Below are 14715 nucleotides of genomic sequence, written 5' to 3'. Positions count from 1 at the left end.
ACATACTGGGACTTCCCTGGTGGCGCAGTGGTTAAGACTTCATGCTCCCAATGCAGGGGGCTGAGGTTCGATCCCTGGTCAGGGAACTAGATCCCACAGGCCGCAACTAAGAGTTCTCATTCCGCAACTCAAAGATCCCGCTTGCTGCAAACTAAAGACCCGACGTAGCCAAATAAATAAATAAAAATCCATACGTCCATTTTGATATAAACAAATGACAGAATAAGTAAACAGGGAAGAAGAGACAAATCTCCCATGCAGAAAAATTCTGGGTAATTTATGGAGCTCCTCGTCTCTTGAAGAGTTAAAGAAGGGGGAGCATAACTCCCCACTTCTTAAGAGCTGCACATTGTGACTTACTTCCAAAGAGTACGGTCGGGAAGGGGGAAAATAGAGTAACTGTACAGTGGAGAAACCTGACCAACACTACTTCAGCCAGTTGATCAAGGTTAACATCAATGATGATAAATCATGGTGAGAGTACATACCCTTGAAATGATCTGATAAGAACGGCCCTGTGATCTTCCTTCCCCAAAACTTATAACCTCAGTCTGATAATGAGAAAAACATCAAACACAATCCAATAGAGGGGCGTCCTAAAAAATATTTGACCAGTACTCAAAACTGTCAAGCTCATGTTGTTGAACCCAAGTTCATGGGCCTGACACACAGTGAAGCCAAACAAATAGAAACATCAGAGTTTGGAGCAGAGAAAGGTTTATTGCTAGGGCCAAGCAAAGAGTTCTGATCCAAACTCAAACGTTTTGGTTTGTTTGGCCTCACTGTACATTGGGCCCACAAACTTGGGTTCGACAGCAGTCATCAGAAACAAGGAGAGGGCTTCCCTGGTGGCGCAGTGGTTGAGAGTCCGCCTGCCGATGCAGGGGACGTGGGTTCGTGCCCCGGTCCGGGAGGATCCCATGTGCCGTGGAGCGGCTGGGCCCGTGAACCATGGCCTCTGAGCCTGCGCGTCCGGAGCCTGTGCTCCACAGCGAAAGAGGCCACAGCGGTGAGAGGCCCGCGTACCGCAAAAAAAAAAAAAAAAAAAAACAAGGAGAATCTGAGACACTATCACAGCCAAGAGGAGCCTAAGGAGACATAACTACTATATGCCAAAGTGGTATCCTGGATGGGATCTTGGAGCAGAAAAAGGCTATTAGGTAAAAACTAAAAAAATCTGAATAGGGGCTTCCCTGGTGGCGCAGTGGTTGGGAGTCCGCCTGCTGATGCAGGGGACGCGGGTTCATGCCCCGGGATCCCGCGTGCCGCGGAGCGGCTGGGCCCGTGCATCAGGAGCCTGTGCTCCTCAGCGGGAGAGGCCACAGCGGTGAGAGGCCCGCGTACCGAAAAAAAAAAAATCTGAATAAACTATGAACTTTATATTATCTTCTCGACTTTTCTCGAAATCTAATACTGTTCTAAAAAATAAAGTCTATTAAAAAACTAGAGGGACTTCCCTGGTGGTCCAGTGGCTAGGGCTCCATGCTCCCAATGCAGAGGGCCCGGGTTCGATCCCTGGTCAGGGAACTAGATCTCACATGCTGCAACTAAAAGATTCCACATGCTGCAACTAAGACCCGGTGCATCCAAATAAGTAAATAAATAAATATATTTTTAAAAAACTAGATCAGGAAAAAAATCAGATGAACAAATACTTCTGAATATGTACTCTACAAGTTTTTTTTTTTTTTTAAATAACTGAGTTAAATTTATTTTGTTTTATTTTTTGGCCACACTGCGCTGCTTGCGGGATCTTAGTCCCCCGACCAGGGATTGAACATGGGCCCACGGCAGTGAAAGTCCCGAGTCCTAACCACTGGACCACCAGGGAATTCCCTGTAATCTACAAGTTTTGGTACTAGACTACAAAATGAGGAGTCATTCCGCTGTTTTCATTTTTACTTTAATTTAAAAGCAAGTCTAGGGGCTTCCCTGGTGGCGCAGTGGTTGAGAGTCCACCTGCCGATGCAGGACACATGGGTTCGTGCCCCAGTCCGGGAAGATCCCACATGCCACAGAGTGGCTGGGCCCGTGAGCCATGGCCACTGAGCCTGCGCGTCCGGAGCCTGTGCTCCACAACGGGAAAGACCACAACAGTGAGAGGCCCACGTACCGCAAAAAAAAAAAAAAAAAAAAGCAAGTCTTGATGATTTAAGTGGCTGGCAGTCTGTTGACCCTCTGTTGATAGAGACTGTCCTATCTCCTAGTCAGTGCCAAATGAATGGCTTTTCTACCCCAAAGAGACTTTAGCAGGTAGTCCCCCCCAGTAGATAACCTCACTTTCTATTTCATTAAAAAGACGGAAATCACCTAAAAAGAATTTGTTCAGCTTCCTGCAACCAAACCTATGAACTGATCTGCATGTGCACCCATTTTTCCCTTCCTGTGCTCCTGTTATAACAGTTACCACTGATGCAGTGTTAACCGTGTGCCAGGCACTATGGTAATGCAGGTTGCGTGCCATTTCAGTAAACAAGAATGTCTCCCGCCATCAAACCATCAGCCACTGCAGACGTCCCGACCGCGCGCCCTGAGGGGAATTCGGATGAAGAGAAACAGGATACTGGCCCTAGATAGTTAAGATGCATATCTAAGGAATGATTTCCATGAGCCCAGACTCTTGCATCTTCCCATACATAGAAAAGTGCTGAAATCATTAACTTGAGAGGTCTGTTTTTTAGTGATTAGCAGTAATCTTCTGATGTTTGACGATATTTTTTTTCCAGCAAAAACTCCCCTATATCGTGGCTCCTCCCTTGCCTCTCTGGAACATTTCCTCAGAGCTCTCTGAGAGGCTATCTCTCCTGGGCTGTAGTCCTCACTAAGGTCCCCGAATAAAACATAACTTGCAACTTTTAGCTTGTGGGAGTTTTTGAGGGTTTTTTTTTAGTCGATAGTAAGCATATTGCATGCATTATCTCCTTTAATCGTCACACCGAAATTCCGAGGTTCTCATAATTTCCCCATTTTATAGTCAAGGAAAACTGAGACTCAGGGAAAGTAAGTGACTTGCCCAAGTTCTCACAGCTAGAAGGTGTTAGAACCAAGTGTTCCAACCCAGACTCCAGAGTCTGACCTCTTAACACCTAGGCTCTCCTCCTCTGTGAGACAAATCCCCACTCCTGTGCTCTGACTCATCACTTCCCAGCCCTTGGGAGCTTTGATCCACTGACGATTTGTATTGTCCACTCTGTGTTCCTACTTCTTCCCTTCTGTGCCCTTCACATCATTATGCAAACAAGCTGTCACTCCCCGGGTCAAGACAAAACCCCTCCTCTAACCCCACAGGTTTCTCCAGTTCTCTCTTGACTCGAATATTCACTACTCAACTGTCAATATTGAGTATCTTCACCTGGAAGGCTTACAGCCATCCTGTGCTAAATATACCCCAAACTGAACCCTTGACCACTCCGCTTTCCCACCAGAAAACTATTCTCATGGTCTTTCCCTCTCAGCGAATGACACCACCAACCACCTTGTTGCTCAAGCCAGAAACTTGGGCATCATCCTTGCCACTTCCCTCTACCTCTTCTCCTACACTCAGTCACAAGTCTTGTTGATTCTATGAAATCTCTCCTCTGTCCATTTAACTCCATCTCCACTGCCTCTGCCCTAGTGCTGGCCACCATCCTTTCTCATGCGGACTACAAACCACAGCCTCTTACTAGTCTCTACTTCTAGCCTATGCTGCCCCATCCCCAGCCAGTCTGATCTTAGCACTCCACGCACTAACCCCGGTTATTTCTTAAACCCAAACCCGATAGGCATCTGTCCATTTTCAAGCCCTTCAATGTTTTTCTGGGCCTCAAGATGCAATCCAAGCTCTGTCTCAAGGCTTTGAGCCTCCCACTGATCTGGCCTCTGCTTACTCTCCAGCTTCCTCCTTCATTACTACTTCCTCTGGGCACCCCTCTCCCGCCACCCCCGAGTATGTCCCCTTCCCACACTTCTGCCACACAGAGTGACTTTCAGTTCCCTAAATTCTCCCAGCTTTCTATTTATTTTTTAGGGGGGGGTTGCCCACATGGCATGTGGGATCTAGTTCCCCGCCCAGGGATCGAACCCACGCCCCGTGCAGTGGAAGCGTGGAGTCTTAACCACTGGACCACCAGGGAAGTCCCTCCCAGCTTTCTCCTGATTGGGCCTTTTCACAGTCTGTATCCTCTGTGTAGCACATGAACACACCACACTCCACCCGCCAGATCTAACTCCTCTTTGGCCTTCGGGGCTCAGCTTGCTCTTCCTCAGCTCCTCACTCCCATGTTCAGGTCAGGTTCCCAAGGACCTAGTGCCTTCCTCAGCACAGCACTTAGCATCGGGGGCTGTGGCTGTCTGCACATTCGTCTGTCCCCTGCAGACTGTGAGCCGGTGAAAATGGGGGCCTGTGGATGTGGCTCACCCCTGCAGCCCAGCACCCAGCACCCAGCGCCATGCATCCACCTCGTAGTCTGTGTTGGGTGTTTGCGGAATGAACAAGTGGGAGTCGGAGGCAGCTGACCTTGAACTAGAGCCATAGGCTTTCTGATTAAACTAATAGTTGTTTCTTTGTAGGTCATTTGCGTTCTGTTCCAATGCCTTTCTCCCTTTGGTGGCCCCAGTGGAAACACTTTTTCTAATGAATCAGATATACATTTAGAGACTTACAAATGTAGCATTAGAGGTTCATGATTTAGAACCAGTTTCCTCATTTTGAGCGGCAGAAAACTGAAGTCCCCAAAGCTGACGTGGTTTGTTAGTAGCAGGCTCATTGTAGCTGTAAAACTGGGACTATATCTTGTCTTACTTCAGTTACTCTGGCACCTAACTGTTGGTAATGCCTGTCTTCTTTCATTTAAACGGTAAGGTAGGTTGCACTGTGACTGTGGCTTTCACGATTAGCCATGTGTTAACATTAAATGGGGCTGGGACTTCCCTGGTGGCGCAGTGCCACAACTACTGAAGCCCGCGCGCCTAGAGCCCGTGCTCCGCAACAAGATAAGCCACCGCAATGAGAAGCCCGTGCACTGCAACGAAGAGTAGCCGCCGCTCGCCACAAGTAGAGAAAGCCCGCGCGCAGCAACAAAGACCTAATGCAGCCACAACTAAATCAATTAATTAATTAATTAAAAAAAGAGAGAACGCAGTTCCACTTAGGGTCAGGCTGAGGCACAAGTCCTGTCCCACTGCTCCTGGGTCTCAAGTGACAGCTTTGGACATGCAGCTGCAGGTGGCCTCATCAGTGACCATAGTTCAAGTGCAGGTGTTGGCCCAGCAGTGTGGTGAATGAGGTGCTCCTACAGAGGGTGAGTAGTGAGAACAGTGCCATTCCCTACTCGTTATGCCTGAGTTTTCATGATGTGCCCGATTCTCCACATTCTTTCCCTAGTGCCTTAAGCCCCAGCTACCTACCTACCAACCACGCATGCGCACACACACACCATTTGCCTCCTCGTGAACCTGGGTGAGGCCTTCCCGCAACTCCTCAGGCAAGTCATTCCTCCTTCACCCTTTGTAAACACACGTTAAGGCATCGATTAGTTTTCTCCGAGGGTTTGCCACCCACCCTCCCTCCCTCCGTTACCAGACGGGCATATCTGATGTGCACAGGTACAGATGCACGGCACGCTCTTGACTGCAATACCTGTGAGGGTCATACTTGCCTCTGGCTCCCCAAATACCCAACGTTTTGTATAAGCAGGGGCTTCATGTTTGCTTCTCTGGGCTAAAACACCCTCAGGGAAGGGTAAATGGTTAATACTTCACCCTGTTCTTTCCAAGAAAATCTACTTCCTGTTCAATCTGGTTCTCAATCTGGTTCTCATTGCCATTCCTGCTGACAGCAGCTACCTGCCATGTTAAGTACTCAAACTGTTAGTTGCTATCAGCAGGAATGAGAATTGTGGGACTTTTTTTTTACCCTGGCCAATGAAAGCACCAATTCCTAACCACTGGACTGCCAGGGAATTCCCCTTTCTTCTTTTTTATTTATTTATTATTTATTTATTTATTTATTTTTGCGTTACGCGGGTCTCTCACTGTTGTGGCCTCTCCCGTTGCGGAGCACAGGCTCCGGACGCGCAGGCTCAGTGGCCATGGCTCACGGGCCCAGCCGCTCCGCGGCACGTGGGATCTTCCCGGACCGGGGCACGAACCTGTGTCGCCTGCATTGGCAGGCGGACTCTCAACCACTGCGCCACCAGGGAAGCCCTTCTCTTTTTTAAATTTTATTTTCTTGTTTGAGAATTGTTTAACTTTTTTTCATCTGTAAAATGGGAGAATTATCTGCTAGGACTGATCCTTGACCGACATTATCATTCAATCCTTACAAACCCGAAGTAGGTATGATTCTGGATAAGTCTCCTGATGTTTCCACAGCTGGTTCAGTAACAGAGGTGGGATTCACCTGGAGGTGAGTGTAAGGCCCAGGATTTTCGTCCTCAAGTCACCCTACCTCCTTTCTTTCCAAGACCTCGAGGGGTTACTCTACTCCAAATTCAAATCCTGGAACTAGAAGGGAACTGGCATCTCTCCAAAGGCTGACACTAAGCACCAACTCCATGCCAGCTCTGCCTGATGTCCCCCCTGACAACCTGCCCCTTCCCACTGTCTTCGGTCCCTGTGTCTTATTTTTGCTTTATCCAGCATACAGCCCACGTCTGCTGGGGAGGGGTCCACACCAAAACTTTAATCCTGCTTACTCCCCATTCCTCTTCCCCGTTTCCTAGTTAGGCGCTGAGTCAACTGCTTCAGTGCGTTATTAACTTCATCCTCAAAGCCCTCTGAGGGAGGTCCCACATTGCAGATGACACTGAGGCTTACAGCTGGTGCATGAAGAGCTGGATTTGAATGCAGACTATGCAGTCTTGCCACTCCAGACTGCTAACTCTTGGCCACCACTCTGCTGCTGCCTGCTTCTCAGTAGGCCATCGAGGGATGGCCAGCATCACCACGGAGTTGACTGTCTTTTAAAAGCTGATCTTATGCTGCACCTCTTATAGGTAAATATAAGTCCTAAATATCTCAAAGCTCCCATTCCTCCCTTCAGGAAGCAGCAATCTAGTCCACCGAGGAAACAAATACCGGCACTTACTGCACGAGGCAGTGAGGAACCACTGGATCCAGGACCTGTGTCCAACCCCAGGCTCAAAAGAAACCCCTTTTACACGGCCAACCAACCCTGGTGTCCATCATTTTCCCTTTCAATTTTAATCCTCCTTATTCAAGGTCTATAGAGAAAGCTCCCTCTGCCGTGTGACCTTGGCCTTGTCATAACCTCCCCGGGCTCAGCGAGGAGCCTACCTACTCTGAATGGTGAGGGTGAGGTATTCCTAATACTCCAAAATGGTTAGAAATTTCCATCACATGACTGTTAATTAATTGTATCAAGTCCCTCTGCCTTGGACTTGAATAACATTTTTAGCACATTAACATTTACCAACTGCTGTTCACACAGTGGCAGCTGTCTTTGAATATGAAGGAAACACTGATGCAATAAGAGAAAATATTTGAAATCTAGGAGCTTGTAAAGGAAGTGGAAGTGTTTTTCCAAGATCTGTTGGCAGCTCCCACGTTCTTGGGCTGGTGGGTATTCTGCAGCCCACCCTTCAAAATTCTGGTGAGCACAGTGGTGCTTCTTAAGGACCGTGGTCATGAGCCTCCTAGTTTGGTTACAGGTCAGGGGCCCCTCGGTTGTGCAAGGGGTGCAACCACCATTTGCTGCACTCTGACAGCTCCTGTCACTTGCTTCATCGGCTCTGTCCAGTGCAGGCTCCCTACAAGCTGGGTAGGGAGTTAGCACTAAACCTGACCCCCTTCCTCTGCGGCAGGTCCAGCCTAATTCCACAGGTAACTAGCTGGGGCACTCTGGCTTTCTCCCATCTTTCCCAGACATTAGATATGGCCTGTGTATTGGCCCATTACTAGCCTAACGTACATCTGTCTATCCATCAGTTAAACTCAAGTACCTAAGAATAGTGCCTGGCCTGTAAATTCGAATGTATTACATGTCAAAAATACTCTTGATTTCTTTCAACCATTTAAAAATGCAGGGCCGGGCTTCCGTGGTGGCGCAGTGGTTGAGTCCGCCTGCCAATGCAGGGGACACAGGTTTGTGCCCCGGTCCGGGAAGATCCCACATGCCGTGGAGCGGCTGGGCCCGTGAGCCATGGCCGCTGAGCCTGCGCGTCTGGAGCCTGTGCTCCGCAACGGGAGAGGCCACAACAGTGAGAGGCCCATATACTGCAATAAATAAATAAATAAATAAATAATAAAAATGGAGGGACTTCCCTGGTGGCATGGTAGTGGTTAAGAATTGGCCTGCCAATGCAGGCGACACAGGTTCGAGCCCTGGTCCGGGAGGATCCCACATGCCACGGAGCAACTAAGCCCGTGCGCCACCAACTACTGAGCTCGTGCGCAGCAACAGAGACCCAACGCAGCCAAAAATAAATACATAAATTTATTTTAAAATAAATTTTAAAATGCATAATTTTAGTTCACAGGCCATACGAAAACAGTCAGCAGACCAGTTTGCCAATCCCTGGCTCACATGATTCCTACTCTGAGGACTGGCACCACAGAATAGTATATGAAGATGCTTTTTATGGGACTTCCCTGGCAGTCCAGTGGTTAAGACTGCACGAGTTCGATCCTTGGTCAGGGAACTAAGACCCTGCCTGCATCGTGGCATGCCCCCCACCCACAAAAGCCTTTTATTTTAAGGTGCTACCCTCAGGTATGAGGATGACACATACATGCACTTCCCATAACAGTAGGTATAAGAGCTGCAACTTACAGGGAGCTATTAAACAACAAAATCTAAAAAAAACAGTTCCTTACTTTTACTAGACATACTTCTAAGTACCTGGTAACTAGAGAACATTTCTATCATTGGACAGTCCTGTGTTACATCTGATAGGAGGAGTATTTATTCAGTACATCATCACAAACCAGAATAATACAATAACAGTTCCAACAAAAGGTTCACATGTTTATTACAGAGCTACACAGTGAGCAGTGATGAGGAAAGCTCAAGAGGAGAGAGCATCAAACACAGGCAGCTGTTCCAGACACTAGTGATGTTCTGATAATGTGTGTGAATTCATATGTGAGGCTCATTATAGACCCAGCTTGGTTCTTCTCCAATGTCTTCTCTTAGAGTTGTACCTACACAGAAGGAAATCACAAATTACAAAGGCAGTCTGACCTCAATTTAGCTGCTCTTACTGACCACAAACTTTGCCTTGAAGTACCATAAAAATCTTTGAAAGAAAAAGCGTTCCACTTTCCCTACCGTTAACAAGTTTGGAGCTCTTTTTGGAGAGTAAAAAACGATTTGCTAGATGTGTTAAAGAACTAGTCAAAGCAATTTTTTACCTCTCAAAATGATTCCAGGCTAAGGAAAACATACACTGGTTCCTTATAGGGACTAAGTAGTGGAGAAGCTCTCTCCTCTCCCCAAGTGTACGCTCATTCACTTTTGATTCAACAGACCTGGGGTAGACCCAGAGACATATAACCTTCCCTTCTAAATTATATCAAAACCAGTAATTCTACATAATAGGTCACACATACAAAAAAGCTCTTGCATAATTTTAATACTACATTAACACCCTCAGTCACTTCAATACCACAGCCAAGTTATTTGCAGAGCTAAGGCCATCTCAGAAATGTTCATGTCAATCTGTCATGATTTTACCCCCATAAAAGGCAAAATCAAAAATGATCAACACAGATTTTCTTTCAGCAGGATTATGTCAGTACTTCCACGAAACGGAGCACTGTAATTGCAACCTGCTTTCAATACATTTTAAAAGTTAGACAACACACACACAAAAAGCCAGACCACAGAGCAAGAGACCAGCATCTGGTAACTGCAGGTACCCTCTATTGAGCTAGGCACTGAGCTTTATATACATTTCTTTCACTCCTCACAACTATAAAGGCAGGTCCTACCATCATTGGATGAGGACACGATAAACCAAAGGTTGCAATTAATTGGCCTATAAAGCTACAGTGGGTGGTGATTTCACATGTGTAACTGGCTAAATGAATTAAGGAAATGGGCCTTCCATCTTATGTTCTGGCTCAGACTGAAGACAACAAGGAAATTAACAAATATTGGAGGAGTGTCTGCCCCTAAGCTCAGCTGTGGGCTGACTGTGTCCAGAAACCCAGAAGAAGCACATTAAAAAAAAAAAACCCAAAAGAATTTCAGAATGGTGGCTCAGGACGAATTAAACTGCATATAACTTTCAATTGTGCATTTACACCCCCAAAGTAATCCTAAGTTCAACAAAACACAAGGGTGGGGAGTGTTTGCCTTTACCTGATTTTATTACCAGTTTTCATTCGAATCCATTGGGGAATGGGACGATTCTGCTTTTGTTTCTTAGCCAGAAATCGCTTGATCCTGAAAGTCTTGTGAGAAGACTGGGAAGGAAATGCAATCAATTTAACAGCAATACCAGAACTTGCTCCAATGATTCAAAGTCAAGAACTCCCTAAATCCAACAAATATTCAAATGCTTAACATATACCAAGAACAACCCTCTCGATGCTAAACCCATCACTGCCCTTTGCTTTGTTCCTCACTTCTCCGGAGGCAGATACCATAATTCCCACTGTTCAAAGAAAAATCAGTAGTCAGGGAGGTAGGTAACCTGCCCCAAAGCAGAGTATTAATGTGCAGATTTGGCTGGGATTCAAACCCAGGTCCTCTCTGCTCCAAGGCTAGGGCGTGTTCCAGTCTTCCCTGCTGTCAACCCAGGACTGAGAGGACTATAGTCAGAGATGGCGGGGACTAAAGCACGTGGTTTTCAGGAACAATCCCTTGCAAGTCAGTGAGTCTCAGCGCACTATTTTATACACCAGAGTACTGGGACTTCCCTGGTGGTCGAGTGGTTAGGATCCCACGCTTCCACTGCTGGGGACCCCGGTTCGATCCCTGGTCGGGAATCCAAAAAGCCACACGGAGCGGCAAAAAAAAAAAAAAAAAAAAAGATTTACACAAAGTCCCTGACTTTCGGTAAATCTGTTCTAGCCCTCTGACCATTTTGGTATTAATTCTAACTCTATTTAAAACGTCACTTTCCCAAGGATGACTTTCCCAGCTTCCCGTCACATTCAGAGCACATCACCCCTTGATCCAGGCGTTTCTACGAGGTGACGTTCAAGTCCCTTAACAAAGGGCTAAAAAGTCCTGTAATCTCATAGCGTGGAAGGATCCTGGCACCCAAGTAAAAACACTCTTCGAAAACCAGCAGCCTACATTGCCTTTTCGATGCCAGGAACATCCCGCGTGTCGCAGGCAGCCCGAAGTCAGGCCACGATTTCTGGGGTACCCCCTCGACTTCTCTTCTTGCCCCCGAAACGGAGTTCGCTCCGGGAAAAACGGGAATCCCTGCCCGCCTGAGCAGTGGCCTGGAGCACAGAGCGCCCCTTCGGACCTCGCGGGGCCGGCACAGCCCGCCCCTCCCCAGGTGCTCGCTCGCTTCCCAGCAGGCCCGCGGACTGGAGCCGTGGCCCAACTCCATCTCCTCTGGAAAAGGCCTTAAAAAGGGTCCCGCACATCGGCGCAGCCCGCGGCACCGGCGAGCTCGCGGGGACCTCAGATCTCGGAAAGCCACCCCAGACCCGATGGTAATGGATGGACTTACCATGGCGATGATCAAATCCAGCCGCAGATACAATGGAGGACAAGAGAAAAGAGGGAGAATCAAGCGGAAGTACGTGTTTTAGAGGGCGCCGCCGGGGGCCGGGCTTGGGGAGGACACGCCATGAGCCAACCATCGCCCCCTGGCGGCCGCTCTCTGCGCAAGCTACCGTGAGGCCGTGGGAAACTGCGCTCATTCGTGCGAAATGGAATTCCCTTTGCTTCAGTTCCGTAATCGGGTTTTTCAGGACCCCGTTAGTGTGCCAGGGGCACCCTGTGTCATGGGTGAGACACACAGTCCGTGATAACTGCCAAGGCAGAAACCCTTCCGAAGGCGGGAGGAGCGGAGTGGGCGGGGCTATCTCCAAGGAGAGCGGGGAAGAGGTTATGTCCCTGCGCAAGGGACTTCGGTCCTGCGTTTGGGAGGGAGCGCGCCTAGGGGTGGGGGCTGGGAACGCCCCGCCGGAGTGGACTAGGGGGTTGGCCCCCGGCTCTTTCTCGGCGGTTGTGTCCACTAGGCTGGGCCGTGCGGGATGGGAATGTACAGTGGTGTTGGCCATGGGGCGTTAGACTAGGCAAGAGGCTGCCAATCAAGGGTTTTTTTTTTTCCTTTCCAGTTATATTGAGATATAATTGACATACAGCACTGTATAACCAATCAAGGTTTTACACAACGCAGAGTACTAAGGATCACGGCCCCAATCAAGGTTTTAAACTGAGAAAGTTCTGGACAGAACATTCCCTTGGCTGCTAGGAAGCTCAGACTGACTTTGTAACCCACCTTTGGCAAAATGTACAGGAATTAATGGCACACGTTTTGGATGTTAATGTTCCCCGTTTTCATCTTTTTCTTCTCCCCATTTAGGAATAAAGATCTCTACAGTCACTTCAAGCATTTTTGCACCAATAGATTAAGGTAAGGGTTTTTAACCTGGGGTCCACAAGGGTCAATGTATAGAATTCACAGGGTACGAACATGGATGGAAAAAAAATCACAACTTCGTTTTCATCAAACTCTGAAATGTAGTGCTTTCTTTATTTACAAATGTAGACAACAAACTACAGTGACATTAGCAGTACCTGTGACTTGGTCACCAATAGAAATCAAAGATGGTTTCATATCACACTGCAGTTGATGCAGATGTCTCGAAATATCATTTATGTACTCATCACTTCTTTGAAATTACAGTAGACCCACAAGAACTCTGTTAATCCTGTATGTTGCTATAGTACACATTTCTTTTAGAAAATATTTTGATAGCTGTATCGCAGTGTGATTGGTTTTCTTTATCATCCTGTGTGCTTTGTTTTATGCATTTAAAAACATTCTGAGAAGGACTTCCCTGGTGGCGCAGTGGTTAAGAATCTGCCTGCCAATGCAGGGGACACGGGTTCGAGCCCTGGTCCTGGAAGATCCCACATGCCACGGAGCAACTAAGCCCGTGCGCCACAACTACTGAGCCTGCACTCTGGAGCCCACGGGCCACAACTACTGAAGCCCGCGCGCCTAGAGCCCGTGCTCTGTACCAAGACAAGCCACCGCAATGAGAAGCCTGCGCACCGAAACGAAGAGTAGCCCCCGCTCGCCGCAACTAGAGAAAGCCTGCCTGCAGCAACGAAGACCCAATGCAGCCAAAAATAAATAAATAAAATTTATTAAAAAAAACCACAAAACGATTCTGAGGGACTTCCTTGGCGATCCAGTGGTTAAGAATTGCCTTCCAATTCAGGGAACGCGGGCTCGATCCCTGGTTGGGGAACTAAGATCCCACATGCTCCGGGGCAACTAAGCCTGTGTATCACAACTACTGAGCATGTGAGCCACAACTAGAGAGCCGCGTGCCAAAACAAAGGATCCCGCATGTCACAATAAAGATTCCGCATGCCGCAACTAAGACCCAACGTAGCCAAAAATAAAATAAAATATATTTTTTTAATTCTGAAAATAAGTCCAGAAACTTTCTCAGACTGCCAAATGGTTCTATGGCACAAAAATGGTTTCGAATCCCTGGATTGGGGTAGTGACAGATGGTAGAACAAACAAACTAAGTAGGAGGCTTTGGAAATAGTCTAAACAAGAAGTGATGGTGGGGGGCTCCCACGGTGGCACAGTGGTTGAGAGTCTGCCTGCCAGTGCAGGGGACACGGGTTCGAGCCCTGGTCTGGGAGGATCCCGCATGCCGCGGAGCGACTGGACCCGTGAGCCACAACTACTGAGCCTGCGCGTCTGGAGCCTGTGCTCCGCAACAAGAGAGGCCCGTGCACCGCGATGAAGCGTGGCCCCCGCTCTCCGCAACTAGAGAAAGCCCTCGCACAGAAACGAAGACCCAACACAGCCAAAAATAAATAAATTAATTAATTTTTTTAAAAAAAGTTAGATAAATAAATAAATTTATTTTTTTAAAAAAAAGAAGTGATGGTGGCACAAAGTAAGGTAGTCACCATGACGTTGAATAAGAAGAAACAAGATCAAGAGGTGATTGTGGTACCCGCTTCGGCAGCACATATACTAAAATTGGAAGGATACAGAGAAGATTAGCATGGCCCCTGCGCAAGGATGACACGCAAATTGGGGCAGCGTTCCATATTTTTTTGAATGTTCTCAAATGGTTACATATGTGGGGGAAAAAAAGGTGATTGTGACATAAAGTTAACAGGTCTTAGTCCCAGGTCTCTGCCTTGGGCAACTGGATGCTGGTGCCTTAGATCTAGAGAGGGAATACAGAAACCATAGGAAGCTTGAGCCCAATTTAATAATTACCGGGGTTTTGTTTGTTTGCTTTTTGGCTACGCCATGTGGCTTTCGGGATCTTAGTTCCCCGACCAGGGATCAAACCTGTGCCACCTGCAGTGGAAGCACGGAGTCCCAACCACTGGACTGCCAGGGAATTCCCGAATAATTACCAGTTTTTAACAGCAACAGTTTAGTTACTTTAACCCCACCCAGTTTTTAGATTCAGACCCTCATCCAAATTTACATTTAATTCAAGTGAGACCTTGGGCTTCTTACCTTGGATTTTTATTATTTACTTAAGAGCCAGTATTTTCTTTTTGGTGACCAGAAGGAAGGAGCAACAAATAAG

The 14715-nt window shown here is 47.5% G+C and overlaps 1 protein-coding gene and 2 non-coding genes across 3 annotated transcripts; 1 reads left to right on the top strand and 2 right to left on the bottom strand.

Annotated features, from left to right (window-relative positions):
* Window positions 1-8955: 8955 nt before the first annotated feature.
* On the bottom strand, window positions 8956-11793 carry RPL39 (ribosomal protein L39). Its single transcript, XM_019949569.3, has 3 exons — window positions 11637-11793; window positions 10307-10410; window positions 8956-9144 (listed from the first exon to the last, which is right to left on the bottom strand). Exons 1-3 carry the CDS (start codon window positions 11637-11639, stop codon window positions 9096-9098), a joined length of 156 nt encoding a protein of 51 aa, XP_019805128.1. The 5' UTR covers window positions 11640-11793; the 3' UTR covers window positions 8956-9095.
* Window positions 9646-9778, bottom strand: LOC117310469 (small nucleolar RNA SNORA69). Its single transcript, XR_004524615.1, has one exon. It is a non-coding gene; the product is annotated as a small nucleolar RNA SNORA69 (small nucleolar RNA).
* A 2321-nt stretch (window positions 11794-14114) lies between the features above and the next one.
* On the top strand, window positions 14115-14224 carry LOC117310513 (U6 spliceosomal RNA). Its single transcript, XR_004524657.1, has one exon. It is a non-coding gene; the product is annotated as a U6 spliceosomal RNA (small nuclear RNA).
* Window positions 14225-14715: the final 491 nt, after the last annotated feature.

This window comes from Tursiops truncatus, chromosome X, assembly GCF_011762595.2.
Source record: "Tursiops truncatus isolate mTurTru1 chromosome X, mTurTru1.mat.Y, whole genome shotgun sequence".
NCBI lineage: Eukaryota > Metazoa > Chordata > Mammalia > Artiodactyla > Delphinidae > Tursiops > Tursiops truncatus.
Note: the sequence above shows the minus strand (reverse complement) of the source record. Positions and strands in the feature narration are given on the sequence as shown.

What these genes read in the sequence shown, in the direction of transcription:
- RPL39 (XM_019949569.3), bottom strand. An exon ending in AAAACTGGTAATAAAATCAG is followed by an intron (nt 9,145 to 10,306) that starts GTAAAGGCAAAC and finishes CCTTCTGTGTAG; the next exon opens with GTACAACTCTAAGAGAAGAC.